This window comes from Atractosteus spatula, chromosome 8 (assembly GCF_055471065.1).
Source record: "Atractosteus spatula isolate fAtrSpa1 chromosome 8, fAtrSpa1.hap1, whole genome shotgun sequence".
In the NCBI taxonomy this organism is placed as follows: Eukaryota; Metazoa; Chordata; class Actinopteri; order Semionotiformes; family Lepisosteidae; genus Atractosteus; species Atractosteus spatula.
Window position 1 is genome coordinate 28,037,874 of NC_142713.1, and position 23,386 is coordinate 28,061,259.

Below are 23,386 nucleotides of genomic sequence, written 5' to 3' on the forward strand. Positions count from 1 at the left end.
TTGTTTTTCATGATAGATTTCATATTTCAAATAGAGTTTTTATTTTAAAGCAAACATGTATTTTTGAATATTTCAACAGCACAATCAGACAATTTTAAAAAAGCAGTCTTTTACCTCAGATGTTGGAGTGATCAAATACTTTTCTCTGTAGCTATATAACAGCAGTCACAAACTGTCCATCTATTTTCAATCTATTTATTATGATAGGACAGTTGCCTATTATCGCCTGACGTGGTAACGCAATATGTTCAAAATTTAGACCTGCACTAAAAACTGTGTGACCAAATTACTGCTTGTCAGCAGTTGCAACTTGCTCGATGCATTACTGTACTAACAGTCAACCTACCCTGGTACTACATTCAAAACACTGTAGTAACAAACACCAGGAATGATTAAAGGAGAAATAAAGCCAGTGGTCTCTCAGCGTGTTTTGGCTGTCCTGACCAGGCGCAAGTCTTGTGGCCAGTCTCTTACCGTCGGGTAACACCTGAATCCCTTTCTTCTGCTGGTTGTTGTTTTGCGCTGTTGAACTTTTGTCTCCAGGGAATTTGGGCCCATCTGTACTAGACGCATTCTTGCTTGACGAGTTTAAATTCTAAAATTGGAGGAAGAAAATACATTTAAATAAATGCTAGAAATGATTGTTCATCTACAATACCCACCACCTCCACTATTTTGTGGTCCATTTATGCAGGTTTTCAAATCTGTATTGAAAGTTCGTTTTGCTTCTTTTTACACTATATTAACAAAAGGTACTTGTACAGGCTGCCCATAACCTTGCTTTTCCTTATAATATGGAAATTCAAACGTTATTTCTCTAAATGGTACAAGTGCCTAATGCTCACCAGAACAATGCCACTATTGGGTCTATGATGGTCTGACTTGATAGGACTTTCAACAGCTTCTTTCTGCCAAGTGTGAAATGGAGGAGTCTGCACAAACATTTTCACCTTGTCTCGGCACAGCCAATACGCCGTGTTGACTGAAGCCCCCCCTGCAATCTTCTAACAACCCAGTTCTTACCCTTGTAGCAGCTTTTCAGTGCCACCGTTTCAAAAGCTTTCCCAAAGAGGGAATCACCCTTGATTCACAAGTCAGTAAACACAGAAAGTTTATTAAATGTATTTATATTTCCTAATGTGTCTGAATTATTTTTTGGGGGGGAGTTAAGTGATTCCAGTCTTGGTTAGGAGTTAGGAATACCTAACGTAGTGTGCCATTTGTAATTTTAAAAATTGTATTTTTTAAAATGAAGCTTGTATGTCTCCTTGTGAATGATGAACTGACAGCTAATTAATGTATTTCCAGAAACACACAAGCACAAATAAGCCATTTTCTTGGAAAACTAAAAAGAACAGGAACAAGCTCACAAATTTCATTCGGTATTTCATTGCCTTTCAAACGTATTAATAAGAATACAACAAGGATTCTAATCAGTTAGGATGTGCCAACCGTTTGAAATAAAGACGTGCTTGTTTGCTTTTAAATAACAAAACTTTTTTGCAGTCTTTGTATTTTAGTGACGGTAAAACACTGGCAGAAAGAAACCAGTTCTGAACAATGACAACCTAAATCAGGAAATCAATTTCAGTACATTTTCATTTTAAAGTACTACCAAAGCCCATCTTATTCAATATTAAGTACTACACAGTGTCAATTACACAGCTAAAATACAGATCTACCCAGGTCTAACAGAATCCAGAACTTGTCAATAGTGTGGATATCATAATGGATATGGATGGATTGTCTTCTAAAGACACTTGGTTGAACCTCAGTCTATTTAAGTGTGTCATAGCAAAGGAGGTGAATATTAATGCTATCGGTTATGCTCTATTTTACATTTATAATTAATTTAGGAGAATCTGTAGAACTTTGTATTATAGTGTTTAGTATTGATGAGTGGCAAAAATTCCCAATGAAATACATTATGATTCCATATAGTAACGTAATAAAATGTGAAAAAGGTCAAGGGGGGTAATTACTATTAATAGCCACTGTGTTTGTCATCTAGGGCTATAATATTGTAGTCTCTTTAAATTTTTGCTCATTAAGAGACCTAATATGTATTGACACATCATTGAACTATTGTCAATTACTACTTCCCTTGCCAAATTTAGGAAAACTCAACAGAACTTAATCAATGACTTAGCTTAATAACAGCATATGCATATCTTGTAAAAATTTGTACAAAAGGACAGAAAAATATGTAATAGCATCTGGAATCTTTTCAACAAATTCCTCACACAAAAAAATAATGCCCATACATGTTGAATTTATCCGTACATGCATGTATAAAGATAGTTATCACTTCATGAGATTTCTGTAGATATAGGAGGTTCAAATACAGTCAGTACTGCATTCCAGGACTATTATTTTTATATACTTAATATGCACCATTGGAGTGTATACATTCATACTGTTACGAAAAAATCACTGCTCATTCAAAAGAAGTTTTTTGGTAATCAGGATAGTCATACTGTCTGCCAGTGCTCCACAGATCATTTTAAGTGAAGCTAAACTTTATACACTAACACTGAGACCAAAATGTTCATATTAAAACCGATTTCTGTGACATATATTATGTTGCTCTTGAGAAAAAGAAGTGACATGAATTAGCTGGCCTTTGTTGGTGAACAGTCCGTTTACTATTAAGCCTTAGTAAAGACTTTCATTTCACATGTTGTGTTCGGTTCTCTACATTTTTCCTCTCCCCTGCAGAGACCTTACATCCATATTTAAAAAACATCACTTTTAACTACTATTATCCCTGCACTGACCAAATTGTCTTCAGCTTTGAGAATATGCTGTTGTTTTGCAGGCTAATAGTAAGGGAAATGCCCCTGTCATATTGTATAAAAACAGTAATAGCTGCTAATCTTGTTTGTGCTGTAATAGCGATATTGTTCTTGAGAATTCTGCTACAGTTACTGTTTGTCTGAACATTAACCTTGTCAGTTGCATATTTATATTTTATTTAATTCAGTACTGAATTGCACTGAAATGAACAGATATTGAATGTCTTGTATTTTAGTCAAGAGTGAATCCATCCCATACAATCCAGGAACCATGGAGGATATTACACAAAAGCTGAAGAAAGATTATAGTGAAGCACCACCAATGAGAAAGCTGCGTTTAGTAAAATGCCTTCATTTTGCCCAGCTTTTGAAAAAAATACATAATGCTGGCTAAAAGCAGGATAATGGACAGCTGTATTTGGGTCACACTAAAAAGCCTTCAGCCATTTTGATGAAGGCTTTGGTGGCCATACCTCATACTGCATCAGACGAAGCTGTATATCAAAGCCTAAAACACAAAGAATGTAAGGGAAAGGCTATATACCTTTTTGTAAATGTAATGTGTTTACTCTGCTTTGTTGGCAAGCAATAAACAATCCTGCAGCAGGACTTCACAGAAATGGGTGTATGCTGGGAGAGCTTGACTGAATTTGGGGAGTAACTCTTGGACCACTTGCAGGTCAGTCACAGGCACCTAGCTGGGAAACACTGGCTGAGAGGGAACATTTTTTAATCTGTCATGTCTTGTTCCTGCTCAAAAAGGCATTGTTGCCTATTAATCCAAGAAGGGCAATTTAGATACTGAATAGATCATTCAACTCATTTCAGATTTTGATATAAAACTGCAAGCACTACCTGTGTGGTAAAAAGCACAGTATGATGTAGAATTCTAAAACACAAATTCTGTGCATTGATGTAAAAACGTGAAGGAAAAGTCACCTGTCGGGGGTTTAATGGAAGACAGTCGGGACAGCAAGGAGAAGAGAGCAGCACTCACCGATTTACTGTCATCGTTACTCGACGTGGGGTCCTTATAGCTGGAGCCAGGCAGTGCAGGGAAATCCTCGTTATGGATGGAGAAATCTTGGGACTGTTCACTTGCAGGTTTTGTTACCATCCCAACTGCATGGTTTAAGAGTAAAAAAAAATATTTAGATAACACTATTTCTTCAGATTTGAAGGTCTGCCTAGAAAGTTTTATATCAAACTTGTTAATTTAGTTGTGAGCTTAAGGAGTATTCAAAAGGACTCTACAGTCATTCACCTGTGAAAGCAATGTCATTGGAAAAGGGAAAGGGAAGTGGAAAGACTGAAACTGCAGTGGTGATAAAGTAAGAACTGGCTCCTCTAGATAAGTGTCCGATCAATGTTGCTTTAGTCACTGATTCTGTGTTCCGATACTGGAGGCCTGTCTTACTCAACTGACAAGCAGATTAAAACATTTTGAATCATTCAATATTAAAACCACAAAGACGACTGCAAAGACATAAACCTGTTGTACCTACACGGCAGAAAAGCACTTCAAGAAATTAAACACAAGAACTAAATTTAATCTTGTATTTCAGAGTGTAGTGATATGTGTATATCCTCTATCTTTTGAACACAGTGACTTAGTCACAAAACTGTTCAGTGCATACTGGGAAATGTTCTACATCTAAAATCAATGTGAGAAATATCTTGCTTACTGTACTTATATATTTAAGTTTCTGAAACTCCTCCATGTTCATACAAGAGCTGTGCATAATCACTTAAAACACAATCCAAATGGTCAATATTTCACAGGAGTACGTTTTTCTATGGTAATGTGGTAATGGCAAAACTAATATTAATTCCTATTTGTCAAAATCAATTTCTCACAAGAAATTAAATGTCTACTGTTTAAAATGTTACGAAAACTCCCAAGTATCCAAGATTAAAAGGGCTCCTCTCTACTTCAGGGTCATTCCACAGAAACCAGTATATAATATACTGAATGTCCCTGCTCATGTCAATGCAGACCATTAACACTTAAAATGTTCAAAGCTCCAGATTACATTCACTGGCTAAATTATATTTGCTAAAGAACCTAAGTTAAGATGCAACCTTAATATCTAAACCTTGCTGATTCTGAAAAAAAAAGGATTTAACTATGCATGTTAGGTGAGAAAAAGTGTAATGTCCAGTTTTGTAAAAGCACTTAATGAAGTGCAGACTCTATTTTTTACTAGAGAAGCAGAACAGCACAAGCCAGGAAGCAGTGACACAGGCACGTGCTGTGCTTCTGCAGCACATCAGCAGATGTGCTGCCAAACTCTGCCCAACTTACATCTCGGCTTTGGCAGACCACTGCGTTTCTTTTACACAGGCCAAAGGACATAACTTTTAGTTATTGAACACTGTGCACTGTGCTTAAAACAATAATGGAGAGAGGGGGAAAAACAGGCATTTTGTAATGCTTATAATCTTGATAGTACCTTTATGTCAAAGTACTTCACAAAAACATCAAAGAACAAAGTATGTAATATCTACGTTCATGAAATACCTGTTCAAAGCAAAATAATTATAAACAGGTATGGCTTTGGGATAGAAGATTAGCCACACTAACATTCTGTGAGACATTAACATTTTAATTGCATATAAAATCATTTTTGTTTGTTAGACTTGCATACATGCTGTGAGGTGAAGTCACAAGCCATGTATGAAAAGATGTAATATATATATTAATGATTAATAACTTTTCTTTTGATATTAAATTGTCAAGAAATCTTAGCTGAAGAGAGAGAGAAAGTCAAGAAAATATTTAAGTGCAAAGATGACTAATAAACCCAGATGCATAGTTAATATCGACCAAAAAAAGGTTAGAAAGTTAAAACCTTAAATACTGCAGCATTCATAAGCACAGTAATCCAACATTAGTCTTTTAAAAAATGCTTAAAATGAAAAGCTCCCATGTGAAATATAGGAAGCAAGTAAAACCATTTAGTTGAACAGTTAGAAGAAAACAAATTACAGGGTAATCTGGTTAAGGGTGAAACATGAGCCAAGGGGACAACATGAGCCAAAATATCAGAAACCCTGGACAACACAAGCCAGGGAAGCACAGGCAAAGATGTTTTGTTCAGACAAAACCAAATGTGGGGTTTATAAACAACCATCTGATAAACTGTAACATAGTAATATTTTAAAAGGCTGTTGTATCCATAACTCTGGCTTTTCCCAGCTTGGCCTGTGCAATTCTATTTCTCTTGCAATTGCAGTTCCATCTTTCGCTAGTTTTGCTTGAACTCTTTATACAACTTGTAATGTCCTGTAAATGTCACACATTGTGTAGCACCTTCAGCTACGCAGATTGTTAGATTCAAGACATTTTGTAACCACACTTTCTATATAATTGCGTAATTCTACACTTAGTCCGTCGAGAGACTGGTCATTCTGAAAAGTGAAGAACTGCAAGCTGGGTGCTCAGGGGGGCCTCACCATATGGGGCCCGGCCAGCCAGAGGATTTAATAACGGGGTTGGATTGCCGCTTCCTTCCCTTCTACTTCTGTCCGCTAGTGCTGGGAAGTCCGAGAGATCCAGTCCCGTCACGTTTTCGCTTCCGTCTGGAACAGCAAGTCAACACACTGTAACCACTTTGCAGACAGCGGCCACTGTAGCAGTACTTACAATATCATCACATCATCCATTCAACAGGTCCAATCAGTATGCGACCACAGTGCACAAGTGCTTCCTGCAGCCACTATAGATGGAATCTCAAAATAGAAAGCCAAAAAACATATGTAACACTAAGAACTGCATATCTATAACCCACTTCTGAACATGTGCTCAATAACTAGAAAATCCACCTATTAAAATGTACTTCCTGCGGAGTTAGGCTTCTACACCAGTATTAGTTTAAGTAAGGGCACCATGACAGTTATATTGAACAAGTCAGATGTCTTGTGGAAAAGCTTTAGCTTGGACTTTTTACATTTGCAGTGCCTAGAAATAGTCTGTGGACTCCCTAGGTTGATCCAAACTCTGGTACATTTTAGATTTAAACATTAATTAGATCATCATGAAAGTCTTAAAAAATGAAGATAACCTGATTAAATTTATAACACAGAGACATAAGATGTATTTGAATTATTTCAAATAAAATGATCCATCAGTAAATATACCTATAACCACATGAACACAGATTCAATATCTGGTGGCACCTCCTTGACCAGTAATGACTTCAACTAAACATATTCTATAACTTTAAGAGTCTCTCGCATTGCTTATTGCTTTCCAGACTTTTGGCCCATTCTTTTTTACAGATCCACTTGAAGTCAGTGACATTTGAGGGTTTCCTTATATCAGCTGCTCAATTCAGGTCCTGCACTAGTCTTTCTTTAGCCATGCTGCTTGTACACTGAGGATCACGGACTTGCTGCAGTACCCACTTTCAGTTCAGCTGATGAATGAATGGCCTGACAACCATCTCTAGAATTTGAAGATACAACATGTATGAAAAAATAACTGTTACTTTGGATTCTACTGTCCAGAAATTATTGTTCCAGTGGTCTTGTGCATCGCCCAAGTGCTCTTTAGCACGTGTTCTGAAGGATTTTCAAGGCTGCTCCTGGGGAGATCTTGACTGCACAGCTGGTCTCTAGGTAGTCACTATGGTCTTGAATACTTTCTGTTTGTAATGGATGGAGCCCTAATTGTTTAGAAATGGCTTTTTCACCCCTGTCAGACTGATGAGCTTCACTCATCACTACTCTTTTTCAGAGGTTCTGCTAGATCATTTATTGTTTCACGTACACTGATTGTTAACTGTTTTATTCTACTTCTTACACCATTGTGCCTCTAAACACTGAAATGATAAATATGAAAAAGAAAAGACCCTTCGATTAAACAAGGGTATAATGATAAGAAATTAAAATTTCCATTACTATAGGGAGTTCACAAACTTTTCCTTGGCACCGTAACCTCTTCTTTGTATTTTTGATGACCAATATATTTCTATTAATCTCATTTTACCCTCAAAAACTCCATAAACTGGATGCTCAAATCCCATCCTTCTTGGAAAACAGTTTTCCCCTCTAACAATTTCATTCTAACAAACAAGCATTTGCTTCTGGTATTCCTGTTCTTTTCTAGCATTGAGATCAATTAATTAAACAGCCTAATTAAGTTTATAGCTTTGATTGATCTACAGGAAAAACAAAAACCCACAAACAATAAAAAACTACAATCGGAAGAACTACTACTGTCAGGGAATTTAATGTTTTGGATTATTAAAACTGAAAAGCACAAAATTGCTGAATTAAAACAGTCTTTGACAATGAAATGGTTATAATCTCCATTGGTGCAACGGAGCCCTCCAGAGCTGTAGTGTGTTTGTGGCAAATCGTTTGGATGTTTCACATCATACAAGTGACACAAATACTGGTGACTCATGCCTGGTTAAGAGGGCAGCACTCAGCAGTGTATATGCCTGCAAGACCACCACCTCGAACAAATCCCCCTGCAGCACTAGGGACACTCACCTGTTCCATTGAAAATGTTGCTCGATAATGAGTTGTTCATTCCAAACGCCTGATTCCTGTTCATTCCAAATCCGGACATACTGCAGCAACAGAAACAGACAACAATCAACCACACTATTACGAAAATCGAGTTTTTAATGCACATTCTGCTGCGCTTTGCTTTAATTCAAGTTAGATATTCACTTTAGCTAGAATAACTTGAGATGGCACTCACAGTAAACTGTTTGCTGTGCAGATATAGCATAGAAATTTCCTTTGCTATAATACCGAGAACCATCTGTTTTCCATCTTCTTTGCCTATATAATGGAAATACATATACAAATTGATAAAATCCTTCTGCCTGCTTCAATAATAGTTTCTTTTAGTCCAACTTGACTCATGACTGCTGGGACTCAGATTGAGCTGGACTCAGCTCAACTGGAAAACACAGATCAGGGACTCCAGAAGTCCAGACTCGGAATCAGCTTAATAGTTATGGGAAAAGCTGACTCGGCAAACTGTGACTCAGCCCAAGCTCTGGAAATCCTGAATAAGCAACTGTCCGTGTTAAAGTAAATTTTAAAGTAAACACCAATAAAGGTGTCAATTGTTAAAACAACCCACCACGCCACTATGATAACTCTGGAGATATAACGGAGACAAACAATGTCTTTCAGATATTTTTAGATTCTACATTAATGGTTATTTAGAGAAATCCATTACTTTGTGTCCCGTTACTGTGTTTTGATACATTTATTTAAAAATACAGAAAAAACAAACCATAGCTCCAGATGAACAGTTGAAAGCGTTTTTTAATTAAATTATCATTTAAAAAAGAGCATTAAAGCAGTGGCTGTACTACTGAAGTGCTGTGAATAACTTCCCAGGTGAACACTCCAATATAAAAAAAAAATTGTAAACCAACAATGGGCCTACAACTCAAACAGTCAGAACTGCGCTTCATACACCAGTGAGACAAGCTTAATATCTCACTTTCAAATGAGCTTTTCCCACTGCCGTCCCTGTTGGTTTAAAATAAAAGGATTCATGAATACAAATCTTTGTGGTGAAGCCTCAAATGGAGTGCACATCTGAATAATATTCATCCTGGTCCTGGATGACCACCTTGTCATCTGTTTTTCAGGCCACCTTGCAATCTTAGAAGAAATTAGCTGAATCAATCATTCACTTACTTGGTTTATATTACCTTTTATATTACCTGTCTTTGCAGGTCTTTACTCGTGAAGAATAATACATTTAAATAACACCTATTAATGGTAAAATGCTGCCAATATGCTTGTTATTTTGTCATATATAATTATTCTATATATTATTTTGGAGAGATGGTAAGATGCGTCGTGCCACATTAAAACTTAAGAAGCAAAGAAAGATACCTGTTAATGGTAAAAGGCTGCCGAGATGGTTGTTGCTTTGGCATACATATTATGCTGGGTGAGCTTCTGTTTGGACTGCCTAACCCTGAACTGCTCATGCTGTTGGTCCTGCCAGGCATGCCAATCCCTTGTCCAACCTGGGAGTGGTTCATCATGTTCCTTGTGTTCAGAGGCAGGATACCCCTGTGGAAAAAGAGAGCGCTGACTTCACAACATGTCTGGGTTTGCCCCCATTCAACAACCTACAAAACCTTTCCCTCTTCCCGAATTGTGGATAAAACAATTAACAATAGAAAAGGAGCTGAGGGATAAAGTCTGAAGAGATGTCCATAATTATTTCTCTTCCTCCAGCAACAGACTCAGAAAAGTACCAACCACCTGTACTGTCTATTCCCTTTACAGACCCTAAATCGAATGATAATAGACAACTAGAAATGAACATTTTATCAATAGTACAAATAAAGAAAATCAACAAGCGTCTTCTATATCACCCCAAAACTGCATTTGCAGACTGCAAGAGAAGCTGCCAGACCATAAACAATTCATTTAATAAGGTTGAAAAAATAGATTGGCCAATCAAGATTGTAAGAGACAGATGATCATTTCTCTAGGTACCAAACCGATGCTCTTTGTAGCCCCAACAGGAGCTTACTTCCAATAAAATGTGTTATGCTGAAAATTACAATTCGCCTTTTTTCTTCTGTGTGGCCTGAGCAATACACTTCATCAAACAATGCTTGCTGTCCCACCATGAAACAGCCCAAACTGTTTGCTTACAGCAAAAGCCAGATACTTTACTGAAACAAGTAAGCATCACGAACATTATTTTACTCGTTTAAGCAATGCAATAGACCTACACATTAGACCAGTTGTGCCCAGCCTTTTGGCCACACAGACCTAAGAGGAACCTCGAACGAGCTGAACAGAGCAAACATCTTTGTGGACGGTTTTTAAATAAGCACACATTAATTTCATTTTTAGAAGCTGTGAATTGGCTGTTACACTTGAACCTCTTTAAAAGCCAAATAAACTTTTAATAGTAAAAGTCAAATAAGAGAGCATTACTAAACAACCATGGGGCACGATGTGTGATACCACTATCAAGAAAAGTCATCTGTCAAGTGGGGCCTTGGTTTGGATTTGTTCATTTCCTTTACCTAGAATGACCATGACTGATGTCAGATATAAGGCCCGCCAAAAACTGCACACACTTGTCTGATGGACCTCTGCAGATTTTTAGATTTAAGATTTGCAGATTTAATTTTACTGCAGTTCAGGACATTCCATCTGAAGAGAGCGAGGTATTCAATCCACACTAGCAATAGCTTGAGGATGGAAAAACCTGGTCTCAAGATTGCCAGTCAAGTGTTTGTAATGGAAAACTCAAGTCAAGACATTTTTATCACACGGTCACACTCATGCTCAAGTCCTAATTCAGGTCTTCAGAGGCAGGAAAGCTAGAAAGTGCCTGCCTCCAATGTCTTTGAAAGACATTCTGTTCAGTGTTGTTCAGTGTCTCAGAAATTGAAATCTGAGAATAAGTGAAAGACAGGCCTTTCTTTATCTTGACGAGGTCATTCAATTGGTTTGATAAGACTGTCAGAACTGCAAAATATCACAGCCATGCCTAGTCTGCAAGTTCAGGAACATTTTCACACTTTTCTGGTATGGAAATTCAACTAATTTCATTCTGCGAGACAAAAAAGTACTTGGGCATATTTTAGTGACTTCGCATTTCACTGTGGTAAAGCGCATTCTCGTATTTTGAATCATTTTCCCTGTTAAAGGTCTGAAATGTGCAGTGATTCAAGCTGTGTGTCAAGTGTATTTACTGTGCTAAACACGACTCGCATGACATTATGCAAATCTAGAACTTTGCCACACAGTGCTTGCTGGTTAATGCAATACAACGCCATTGGCCTTTTAGCATTATACTATTCAGCCTCCTCACACAGCTGATATAGCAGCAAGGCTATGATTATTGTGCTTAGAATTAAGTGTTGAGAAAAGGTATAATGATGTTCCTCTTAATTTAAAAGGACAATCACACTGACACTCTTTTGAGTGTCTCTCAAAATCACACTGTTCTCTCTGCAACCAGATGTTTTGTGATTTCGCTCAATTAAAAAAAAGGGTTGGGACATTTGTTGACACCACTGAAAGCAGCTACCAAATCCGGATGAACAGATCACGTTTCTCCCTTTTTTGTTGTGATTAGATCCACCTATTTCCACTCCCCCTGGGACTTTTAAAATTCTCATTCCAACTGCGCCTGACTAAGCGTTGTCCTTTGAATGAGCATACATTCAATGTTCACGATATAACACTCGAGAATTCAGTTATTGTTCAAAACAAGTGTTTGATAAAACTGAATCCAAGGAAGTAATCAAACACTTACTTGTCTGTCAAGCAGATTAATGTTTAAGTAATTATAGGAGACTGATTTAAAATCCAACGTTGGCCAAAATAATGAGAGTTTTAGTGTATTTTGCCTTGTGTTTACCGTCTTCCATAATTCAAGCGGGTGAACAGCCATTTGCAGTACAGCGGAATGATTTACACATACTTACACATTCTTGAACTGGTATATTTTGTGCATTACATGTATCATGTATCACTAAAATTGTATTTTTGGAATCGATGTTTATATGATAATGTCAAGTTAAGGTCATTAATTGGTCTCAACAAGTCTTTAAAACAATTGTTCACCTCAGTAATTTCAGTACCAGAACCTCAATAATTTCAAATACCTTGCATATCCCACATACAAGTATCAGCATCTCAACACCATCAAATATGTTTCTGCTTTCATCCGAAGGAAATGAACGATCGATCCTCAAAGATGATAGCTTTTCTTACACAGCTGGAATTTTACATCTTCACCGATATCTTTAATTCGTTAAATGATCCAGCCACTGAGACGTGCTTACTGACCCCATCAGGTTTTTCTTTTGAGGACACATTTTCTCCATTACGACATGCATGCACTTTTCTGAAACCCTACCACCATTCGCCTTCCAGTCAAGTGAGCTTGCTTTTACTGCATTTCCTTCCCGTCTTCTTTTTAACAACTGCTGTGAACGCTTGACTTCTTTTTCGGAGACGTGATCCTTAGCAACTCCTGCTTTCATCACATATTTCCCTGCGTCTCTTGTTGCAGCATCGCCTGATATATTCTATACTAACTGCAACTGGTGGCGTCTTGGCAAACAAGAAATAATGACTTAAGTTGAAGGGGCACAAAAAACTGTTCATTTTTGGGGGGGGTTTGTTGAAGGCATTCTGGCAAAGTGTTCAAACTCCACGTAGTACAGTAATGCAGTTTAATGACAGAATTGTGATCTGCTGACAATGTTCAAAATAACACTCCATTTTTTTCATTGATATCTGCTACTTTTTAAATGTTGAAACTAAAGAAGATATTCAAGTTTCAGTACAGACATTACAGGCGTTTGAGTAGATAATGAGATTTTAGGATTATTTGTGCATGGAATATCTAAAAAATATTCATATATACAACACTGTTTCACCGTATATGTTGCTTTTGTGCTGTGTGTGCGCTCTTGACATATACGGTCATGACACTAAGGTGCAAGACAAAACGATTTAAAAATGATCACTTATTCACATAAATAGCTTATTGATTGATCTAACAACAGTTAATACCCCCATCACTGCTTGAAAGTAAGTGACACTCTTGACAGAATGAAAACTTCTTGTCAACCTGTTATTTGAGGACAGAGTAAAAGGCTTTTATAATGCATAAAAGAGGATGCCAAGTAAAAATCCTGAAACCTGACAATGCTACATGCAGAGGCACTCAAAAGCTCACAAAACCAGAAACCCCAACACAAATCTAGGTATGTTTCAATCATTATCTACAGCTTCATTCAAACATTGTCTTTATTTTACCCTGTGCACAGGGAAAGCTACACCTTTTGAAAAGGAAATGTGCAATGCTCCATCCTGATATACCCTGAATTGATGAGAAAAAAGCCCACAGGCCTACCTGCTTGGTGAGGGTGGAGTATGGAGAGACATTGTCGGTACGCCTGTCGTTGGGGTTACATGGCTCGGTAACTGGGTACCTTGTGATAAGCTGCGATTTATCTGAGGGTTGTTGTTGTTCATTCCCCTCATTGGAAAGCCTAGTGCACCTGAGACAGGGTGAGAAAAAAATGGATTAGCACCAGCAGCTTCCGCCACCTGGGGAAGGACACCAATTTGATGTGAAATCAGGATTTTTCCAAGGGTTACAGACGAACAGCATCACCTGCCAAGAACAAAAGCTGCTCAGACTGGCTGCAACTTGTGTGGAGCTGATTAAAGCCCATTCCTAGTGCCACTGCAATTAACAAAGACAAAAGCATCGCAAAAGTAATGGAAAATGAATAGGTTTGTAAATAGAACAAAAAAGACAAACATAAGGACTTCAAGGAATTTGCTTCGGCATAATATACTCATGAGTTTTTTCACTAAGTTGCACTTTATATCTGTAATCTATTACACTGCTTGACAGTGAAATACTTCAGGTGGGCGAAACCTACGTTCTTCCGGACCTACATGAGGAATACCACTTTCCAAACTAACATTGTTTAGTTAAAATTGACTCAACATTCAAAACTGGACTGCTATAACTATACAGACAGTCGCAAATATACATACATCCATATAAATGGAGCCTTGAGAAAAATCACTGACAACATACTCAAAGCATTTCAATTAGGTAGCTGAGTCAGCTGCAAAGGAACAACGGGTAAAGGTTTATTTAAAGGAAAAGGAAAAGAAGAGAGATGCACCCTTTCTTCATACCTGAAGCCCGGAATAAACCTTTACCTGTTCCTTTGCGCACTCAAGCTCAAAGCACTGTTGGCTTGAGGCTCATCAAGCTCTTGTCCCTGACATGTATGATTTTAATTTTAAAAGTAGTTATAACTCACACTTGAACAGAGAAACATTTCCCTCTTGGCTACAATGGCCTTCATTACAGCATGTGTCCAACTTGCCTCTTCTTGTGGTACAATTTAGAGAAGCAACTAATAGCACACACTAGCCAAATGAACTCCTCACTAGGGACAATAATATAAGCCTGGGAGCATTGCTCCTGAAATCAAACTTCAACAAGAAGCCAAGAGCAGTGTTGTATACCTTGATGAAGTACCACAGTGCAACATGTTCATCATGCAACAGTGGGCCCCAACTCCTTTGAGGTATCTATGGCAACAGCCCACACATATGCCTACATCTCCCTAAAATTAAAGCCGTAAGTTTTAAAATGAGCCAAGATGGGTCCGTGCAGATTGAGTGTTCATTCCAATTTCAGCTGAGCCTTTTTTTTAAAAATCTTTTCCACTTCTTTAACACCACCTCAGTATTAAAGGTCCAGTGGGGGGAAATGGCACCCGCCTGCATAAATCCCATTCCTCCCACCACACCAGAAAGTGGCAATGATGATAAACTAACCTGTGAAAGCTACTGAAAATGTGTGCGTGAACAAAGAGTTCAACACATGAAAAGAATTATTACTGTAAAATAGTCAGTGAAGGCATGTCTACCACTGTTAATGGCATTTAACGAAGACAAGAATCGGGATATAGCAGAGGTGAGAAGTGCAATTTCGTCAGACTATAAGCTCATTTTCAGACAGGGAGACACCAAGAGACAGTACTTACTCTGTGGCCCGTATAAGCTTGCACCAAGCTGAGACAATTGACCTGACGTTGAGGGTGATGGGGATGCCAGCATCTATATGGAAGAAGGGAAACAAAGTTTGGGTGATATATTCCAGTCAGAGAAATTTAAAAGTGAAAGGAGGACACATTTGGACGAGAGAATATTTCCTGAGAGCACCAATAAATAAACATTTGTCCAACTATGTGAAACTATGTCCTTTATCCAAAAACAGAAATGCTTAATTACATCTGTTTGTAAACTACTGAGATTTTAAAATAGTTCCGCACGTTAAACATTAAAAAAAGCATGAGTATTTGTTTATGTTAGGTGTTTTGGAGTTGGGTTTTAAAAGTGTGTAGAGATTTAAATGCAGAGCAAGACACAACTGCAAATCACCAGTTCTAAACATTGAAAGGAACACAATAAGCTTATCCTCTTTCAAATAATAACATTTGAGACTTGAATTTGTCAAAATGCGCAGCAGTGCAGAGTATGAAAAATCCTGAGTGAGCCTTCTAAAAAAAGTAGCTCTTCCTCAGCCGAACAAAGAAACAAAACAAAACACGAGAACACAAAAAATTTATAAAAGCTTAACATAAAGGGGAAGCAACGGTGCTCTTTACAGTGAAGTCTGAGTTAAACCATGCAATTTACACTAAATAACTACTGCCGATTTATACTGAAAATATTGGTGATTTATAATTAGAATTAAATTCTAATTAGATCTTTGAAATGAGAAATGAGAATATAATCAAGTAGACAGCAATGATTTTATAACACAAATGGATTGCCGGTGATGTCTAAAACTCAAATGTGGCATTTCATTTATCACCAGCACTCATAAAACATTCTAAACAGACCAGCCTAATTAGAGTTAAGCACCAAGGACTACAATGCCTGTAAAACACTAAAAATGACCTTTCAGAGTAGAACAGAGTTGAAGGTGTTTCAGACAGGACAGTGTTTTAAACTGTAACCTGTCAAACCTTCAATGCACGTTCTACAACATCACTAAACTTGCCCAATGGGGTGACGTCACAGCACTCTAGCCACAAGAAGACCATACTTCTTCAAACACAAGACTCGGCAGCAGCAGAAATTAAAGAGACAAACCAATGTCAAGTTAAAGAGCCCAAACGACAAAATTGCAGACATTCAATTATATCACCCATGATGCAGGATACAACTCCAGTCCTGAAGACTCAGAAGGCTTCTGGTTTCCTTCCACCAGAGCTCTTTATTAGCTATTTGAATGTATTTCCCTAACTGGACAAGTGGAAGTCTTTCCTTGTTCTTGAGAAGTTGGAGATTTAAGGACAGCAATGCTTGAGGACGAGAGTTGGCCTCCCCTCCTCAAGAGAAGAGGTTCTCACTGCTGGAGTACTCCTGTCTTTTTCTTTCCAGCTGGGCCTTTAAACACCAGTGCTGATTGCTGCCAGCGTCTGACCTGCTCGCTTGTTTAGGCTTCTTTTCTGCCCTGAGGCCTTTGTTTCAAATACCGCCAAGAACACGGATTCTCAGTTCTCGTCCTGGGTGACTCCCATCTCTTTTAGGTTTTGCTCCAGGCACGTTCTTAATCACAGGCAAATTTAATTTTCTTTTTGAGCCATCCATTTAATTTTTCTTTCAGCTCTTAAAAGCTGAATGTGATTTGTAATTGTTATGGGCCCTGTGCTTTGTACTGAGTTTCTGCATTCATTCAGGTGTGCTGACTGAAATACAACCAATAGGTCATAAACAGAAGGGCAAACACTGATCAATGGGAGAGTGTCTGATACTGTGCCACTCTCACCTCTGTCTGTTCATCATCAATCAATCGCCTGTTAAGACAGAAATAAGTGAACAATTTCTTCATTACCAAGTTGAAGAGCGACAAACGTGTGTGATGTTGCTGGAAATAATGTGCTTTAACTAAAGTGGTTTTGAAAACAAGGTCTGAGGGTTTGAAAAGGGTTAGCAAACAGATAAATTACAGGCAATTGTCACCGGTGATTTAGGGTCCATTTGGAACAAAACCCAGCAGACAGGAAGACTTCAGAACCAGCAGTGAGAACCACTGCTTAAATATCACATAAAAAACAACTTTCTTAAAATCTATGAATTGGCTTCATTACTCTGTTCTCCTCCCAACTGATAGCTGATGTGTGGTGAGCGTTCTGGCGCACTATGGCTGCCGTCGCATCATCCAGGTGGGGCTGCACATTGGTGGTGGAGTGTCCAGAAAAGCGCTATATAAGTGTAAGCAATTATTATTATTATTAATTGAGCTGTGTCTTGTCTGTTCTCCCTACTACTGAGAAAAATATCCTAAATATAATTTTAAAGGTTTCTAAAGGAAAAGGCTTTCAGAAAGATAATTATGGGAGGTGTGAACACACTGTATTCACCAAATATTCTCAGTTTTGGATACATGCGAGTTCCATGTTTCATTCAAATGCAGTGTAAGGATATCAGGCTTCTGGGCGATACTCCAGGTTTCTAGAGCAAAGAAAATGAGCAATGTTTTTCATTTACTTTGTTGAAAAAAACATTGCAAAATTAAATTGAAGTATGAATATTAAAAATATTGGTCAAACAAATACTATCCAAGTTCCTTCAACAGTATGCTATGTACTGGGATTATGGTACATTTACAACAATGTAAACTTCAGAATACTTTTCAAAACCTTTTTTCTGATATTAAATTATTGGGTATGTGAGTTTCCTTTAAAATCAGTAACACTAACTGCTCAACTGCCTTCTGAATTTAATGTGTATTTAAAACCTTCATACAAGCAAATACCTTGTACCATGTACCTTTAACTCCACTGAACTAGTTTTAAATCTATAACCATCTACAATATTCAGAATGTACTATAAAAACACAAAAAAAATCATACCAGAATCATACCAGTTAAATTTAAAGGAGAAAATATATCTTGCACACTTGTGTCCACGTTATTGATGGTCGACAGGCTGCTGGCCTAAAAACGGACAAGACTGTTCATATGAAGGTTTGGCACAAAAGAGCTACAAGGCTGTGCTATATATTGTACAGCCCAGCTTTGCCTCAGCACTTTCCTGTTGTCATTTTGTCCGTCGGTGAGATTTTGCTTTGAGCCTGGCTTTCTGTACCATGCTGTAGGCACTTCTGCTACAACACAATACATAAGGGAAGAAAGAATGTCTTTGGGCTCTGAAACCTTATCTTGCTAGAGCACGGTGGTGTCTGTTGTGAGAGGAGACCACAGACTGTTACCGTGGAGTTTTTAGCAGTGGCAAATCAACAAGGAAACAAATCTGCTTTAAATTGGCTTTTATCACTTTAATTTTCACAGAAAGAGAGAGAGAGCCATTCTCGAATATGAGAAACATATGGACCACGAGACTCATGATATGTTTTAGAATCAAACAATCTTTCTACTAGAATTTTTGCACAAATGATATGGTATAAAACTACTATAAAATATATATCAAATTAACATACACTACAGCTCCCTGAAGTTTTAATATTGAACCTTAGTGCATGAATGAAGTAATCGTGGTAAAACCAGACTACAACTATGAAGCAGACTACATATAGTGTATAAGGAATGCACTAACACTGATGAATCACAGATAAGTGTTAGCCACGCTACACTTCACGGTTTATTCACCTTATCAACACAACTGATACATACACACTTACAGGGTGATTTTGCACGTCAATTCAGATGGTGTACTGCCTTCAGTTAGCACTGCCTCTGAAGTAATGTGATGAACAATCACAGCACAGCCTACCAAAATGCTACAGTCAAAACAATAAGAGCAAGGGTGCAAGCTGGTTCAGTACCTGTAAGACTTCAAATTATCTTGCCTTCAAAAAAGCAAAGGCTTTCTGGAAGTAAAATCAGACATGCACCTATTACCAGAACAGTCTAAGCCATTCATTGCGTTGACATGCCTGAAGTCTACCTCAGAGGCAGGAAAGCCACCTGAAATGACCTTCACTGGATTGAAAGCACGACTTTTCATTTAATGAAAACTGAATGGTAAAAATACGATGATACGATGTTCTGTTGAAACCTGAGCAGTATACGATTTGCTTCTAAAAGTTTTCTCTTAATAACAAAATAATTCTATTCATCATTTAGTAGTTTAAAGAAAACCTTTGTGTGAACCGCATGAATCCTTCTGCACTCCAGGCACTAGTGCATTTACCAGAGAAACTGGTAAAAAAATATATAAATTTTATTTTGCTCCCTGGTGGCATGTCAGTGATCTCTTTAGCAGTATCAGATAATTACAAATTGCTAAGGTTCAAAGAGGGACAATATTTAACAGGAACCCAGAATCTGAAAGATGATTTGTATGGTATTAGCTGGTTAAATTGCTTTGCAGTATCCACATTGTGTTCCCTCTGCACTGTTTCACGTGTAAATCTACTTGTTTACATATAAAAAAGTGCATTTGAGATTCTGGACTGCTTCAAAGAACTACAAGTTATAGAATGGGGGAGAAAGATTAAGCTGAATGGAAGTGTCTTTCGCTCACCTTGCACAATGAAATTTTCACTTCAGATGTGTCTGCTTCAAACTATGTTGCATTTAACAAGCCTACAAATTTAATTTGTTGTATCTTGAGTGACTGCTTACTTGCCTGTCACAGAAAATGGGTTTTAAGGCAGAATTCTGTCTCATCCACTCTCTCCTGCTATTTCACTTCTTAGCTGTCTCAAATCTCAAATATGCTTTCTGAGGGATGCACTGCTGCTTCTTCTCCTAAGATTATGATTTGCCATGATGATCACAGTACTGAAATGTGCTTCTAAGATGCTGATGGCAAAAAAGTGTAACCGGAAAGCTAAAAAAAGCAAAAACAGATAGCTAAGAAAATGAGAGAGGAAGTAAAATGAGGAATGCACTTGGGCCTATTGCCACTAAAGTTTGTGTGGATCTCCAATAGACTTTAAGCTGGACTAACAATTCCAGCTTCTCCTCCACACCTCTGGGCAATCACCTTGGAAGCCTTTTTTGAAACCATTTTCAAAGATTTGGTTTAACAATTTAATAAAAAATGGAATAAAAATGACATTTTACTATAGCAAACTAGAAATATTGAAAAACAAATTATTAGGCGAATAGTTATATACAACAGTAAAATAGTGCGCAATCATTAAATAGGTATACGTAAAATGTCTGTAATATGAAAGAAAATAATTCCATTTCCATTATGTATGAATGTTTCTGCTGTTTCAAAATGGCCAATTAATTCTAATCATGGTCAGTATCATTCGCATGGGCATATATGGTATAGAAAAGTCATACAGAGATTGTTCCGAATATTTACAGGATGTCTAGAATGGTCAACAATTTTTCAACGCGCAATGTGATTTCAATTTAAGTAACTAATTTTAGTTAAATCAGCCAAATGTGTGCCTTGACAGATTGTATCATCTGAAGCTATCAATAAAGACCTAAATGCCTAAGGCTTAGCAACAGGAAATAATTATTTTGGTCAAAACCAAACTTTCACACTAGTAGCCACACCATAACACATGCCATTTTCACATGCAAAACCATTATCAAAAGTCTGATAACTAATTCTAAAACCTTTTTCTAGCTTAACAAAATCATTTTAGGTTCAAACATAAAAGGCTGTGTTTCATTTTAAGTTACTACATGGATGCAGCTATGCACCTATAACACAGAACTGTTCCTTTAATAATTTCGATTTTAAAATGAGAAATCATGTCACCATTCATTTAATAATGTTAATTACAAAGTCTATCATTTACTGTTACAACAGTAAATGTACAGCTATTACAACATTTTCACTGCTTAAATGTAAGGCAGTGAAAAGACTTTCAAGTCAAGAGGTTGTAATGTCTCAGAGGCAGCTCTGAAAAAACTACCGGATTCTTACTAAACTGCGAGAGAATTTGCCGAGACTTATAACTGCATATCAGTTTGCAGAGAGGTGGTATATCTCGCTAAAGACTGCTTTGAGTGTCATCAGTCCTCTTTGTAATGAGGCTTACAGCATTTTTTTCTAATACAGCCGTGTGAAATAGGCTATAGCTAACGAATGTCCTTTATTCCCAAGTACCTTATGGAAAGCCTAACCTTATTTATCTAGACCAGTACCCCAGTCCTGGTCTTCGAATACCCATCTCTTCCGGTTTTTCATTCCAGATGAACTAGATGTTTGGCTCCTCAAGGAAAGGCCCCTTTACCCTGACATGTTTGCTTGGAGTTTTAACAGAGTTTCAACTGTTAATCAACAGAGCGGCGCGGTCCTTCAACACTCCATTCAGCCAGGATTATTGCAAAGGGTTGTTTGAGTTTAACAAATGGGCCCCTTTACAGTGTAGAGGAGGCTTATTATGAAAATATTCGACTGTCATTTCAATTGCAGCCTAACAATATTCTTGAGAACCAAAAGTGGTTTAGAAAGGTACAATTGTAAACCACGCTGAAAGAGTTCTGCTCCCTGTGTTTCCTGAAACTGAAACCCGTAAAGGACATCTCTTACAATGAGATCACATCATAGTTACAAATCACTCAATTAGTTCAACTCAGGGGTCAATAACGTAATTGATTAAGAATTTAGTTAAAATGAAATTGAAGGGGGTTACTACAGGATCAGGATTAGGAAACACTGATCTAGACAATGTAGAAATGGCTTACAGAGGCCGTTACTATGCTCACTACATAATGAAAAGTACAGAATTTGAATCACATAATGCTATATCTCACAATGTTTGCAGGACCTCATTTAGAATACAGAAATACAAAAAATTAAGGCAGAAATATGATCACTGCATTAAAAAAAGGACATGGCAGCCCTAAAAATATGTATAGAAAAACACTGTATAGCAGAGGTATGTGTACCAGCCATACAGCTTTTTTTGTCATTTGTTTTTTTTACTATTTTTCTACTGTATTTGAATGATTTCTATATTGTATTACAGCATCTGCTAGGCAAACAACAACAGGGGTACTTGGGTAAATAGCTTTCTTATTTAACATAGTTCATAATACAACACACACCCGCTAATCCTGAAAACTGTAACATTAAAACCAAGACCGACACAGGGGAAATACAAAACTCAGTAAAACGTAAAAGGCACTGACATCGAAAAGAAATAATCTTATGCCCCATAAATGTTTTAGGGCTAAAGAGCCTTGCCTTTTCTAATAATCTTAGTGTAACTGAAACGGTGTTTGCAATTTCCCTTATTCCATGTTTTCATATGAAGCAGGACCAGATGGAAAAATAGTTACATTTCATTTCTCGCCCACAGAACATATGAACAGATGTTAACTCCAGTGTGAAGGGACTTCTTCCAGCTTCCATTTTTCCCAAACCTTTCCGCTTTGAGATTAAAAGCCGAGATTCACGTACCCGGCCTGTGATCTGGGCCCAGGGTCTGTCCTTGGCCATCTCAAATAAAACTCTCCCAGTTTTTTCAACTCTGATTCACCCTTGAGTTTTAAAGCTGTCTAGAGTGTTCATAGGTGTGACTGAAAAGCAACCTAAAAATCAGCTGCTTTCAAGGAATGCAAACAAGACAAACTTTCAATTAATAAAAGAAATATCAGGTTATTATTGTATTTTCTTGAGTTAGACAATGTTCTGATCCTAAGCTAAGAAGTGCTATATTCACCGAGATGTCACTTTATTCCTCGATGTTAAAGATGCACTTTAATATCTATCATACCAGCAACGGCCGTCACCCAGCTTATATTTACTAGCTAGAATCATCCCTCAGGAAAAGGAGTTCAGACTTACTCAAGCAGCATATTTCCTTCACCTGGGGAGGAGGGCTCCTGCATGACTCAGACAGTTAAAGCTGTAATTGGGATCACAGGTTGAGCCCTGTGCGCTGGTGGTTCCCACCCCCAGTCCCCACGGAGGTGCTACCACTACGTCTGCCACTCGTCATTCCTGCCGAGCTCGGAATCCCAAGTGCTCACTGATGACTCTGATTGACTTACTTGCTCTGACTTCTGGTTAACTTGTTTTGGTGCTCAGTCCGGAGTTTTAAAAAACACCCTTCTTCAAGGGTTGGGTTTCCAACAAAG

The 23,386-nt window shown here is 37.7% G+C and overlaps 1 protein-coding gene across 2 annotated transcripts in view; it reads right to left on the reverse strand.

The window, feature by feature from the left end:
- cnot2 (CCR4-NOT transcription complex, subunit 2) overlaps positions 1 to 23,386 on the reverse strand; it is an 85,277-nt gene that overhangs the window by 16,511 nt on the left and 45,380 nt on the right. For both annotated transcript variants that reach the window (XM_088922976.1, XM_088922977.1), the window contains 7 exons: positions 15,341 to 15,413; positions 13,678 to 13,825; positions 9,669 to 9,851; positions 8,295 to 8,374; positions 6,252 to 6,377; positions 3,793 to 3,917; positions 475 to 595 (listed from right to left, as the gene is read on the reverse strand). In XM_088922976.1, the coding sequence (XP_088779102.1) occupies positions 475 to 595; positions 3,793 to 3,917; positions 6,252 to 6,377; positions 8,295 to 8,374; positions 9,669 to 9,851; positions 13,678 to 13,825; positions 15,341 to 15,413 (856 nt within the window). The remainder of the gene's footprint in view (positions 1 to 474; positions 596 to 3,792; positions 3,918 to 6,251; positions 6,378 to 8,294; positions 8,375 to 9,668; positions 9,852 to 13,677; positions 13,826 to 15,340; positions 15,414 to 23,386) is intronic.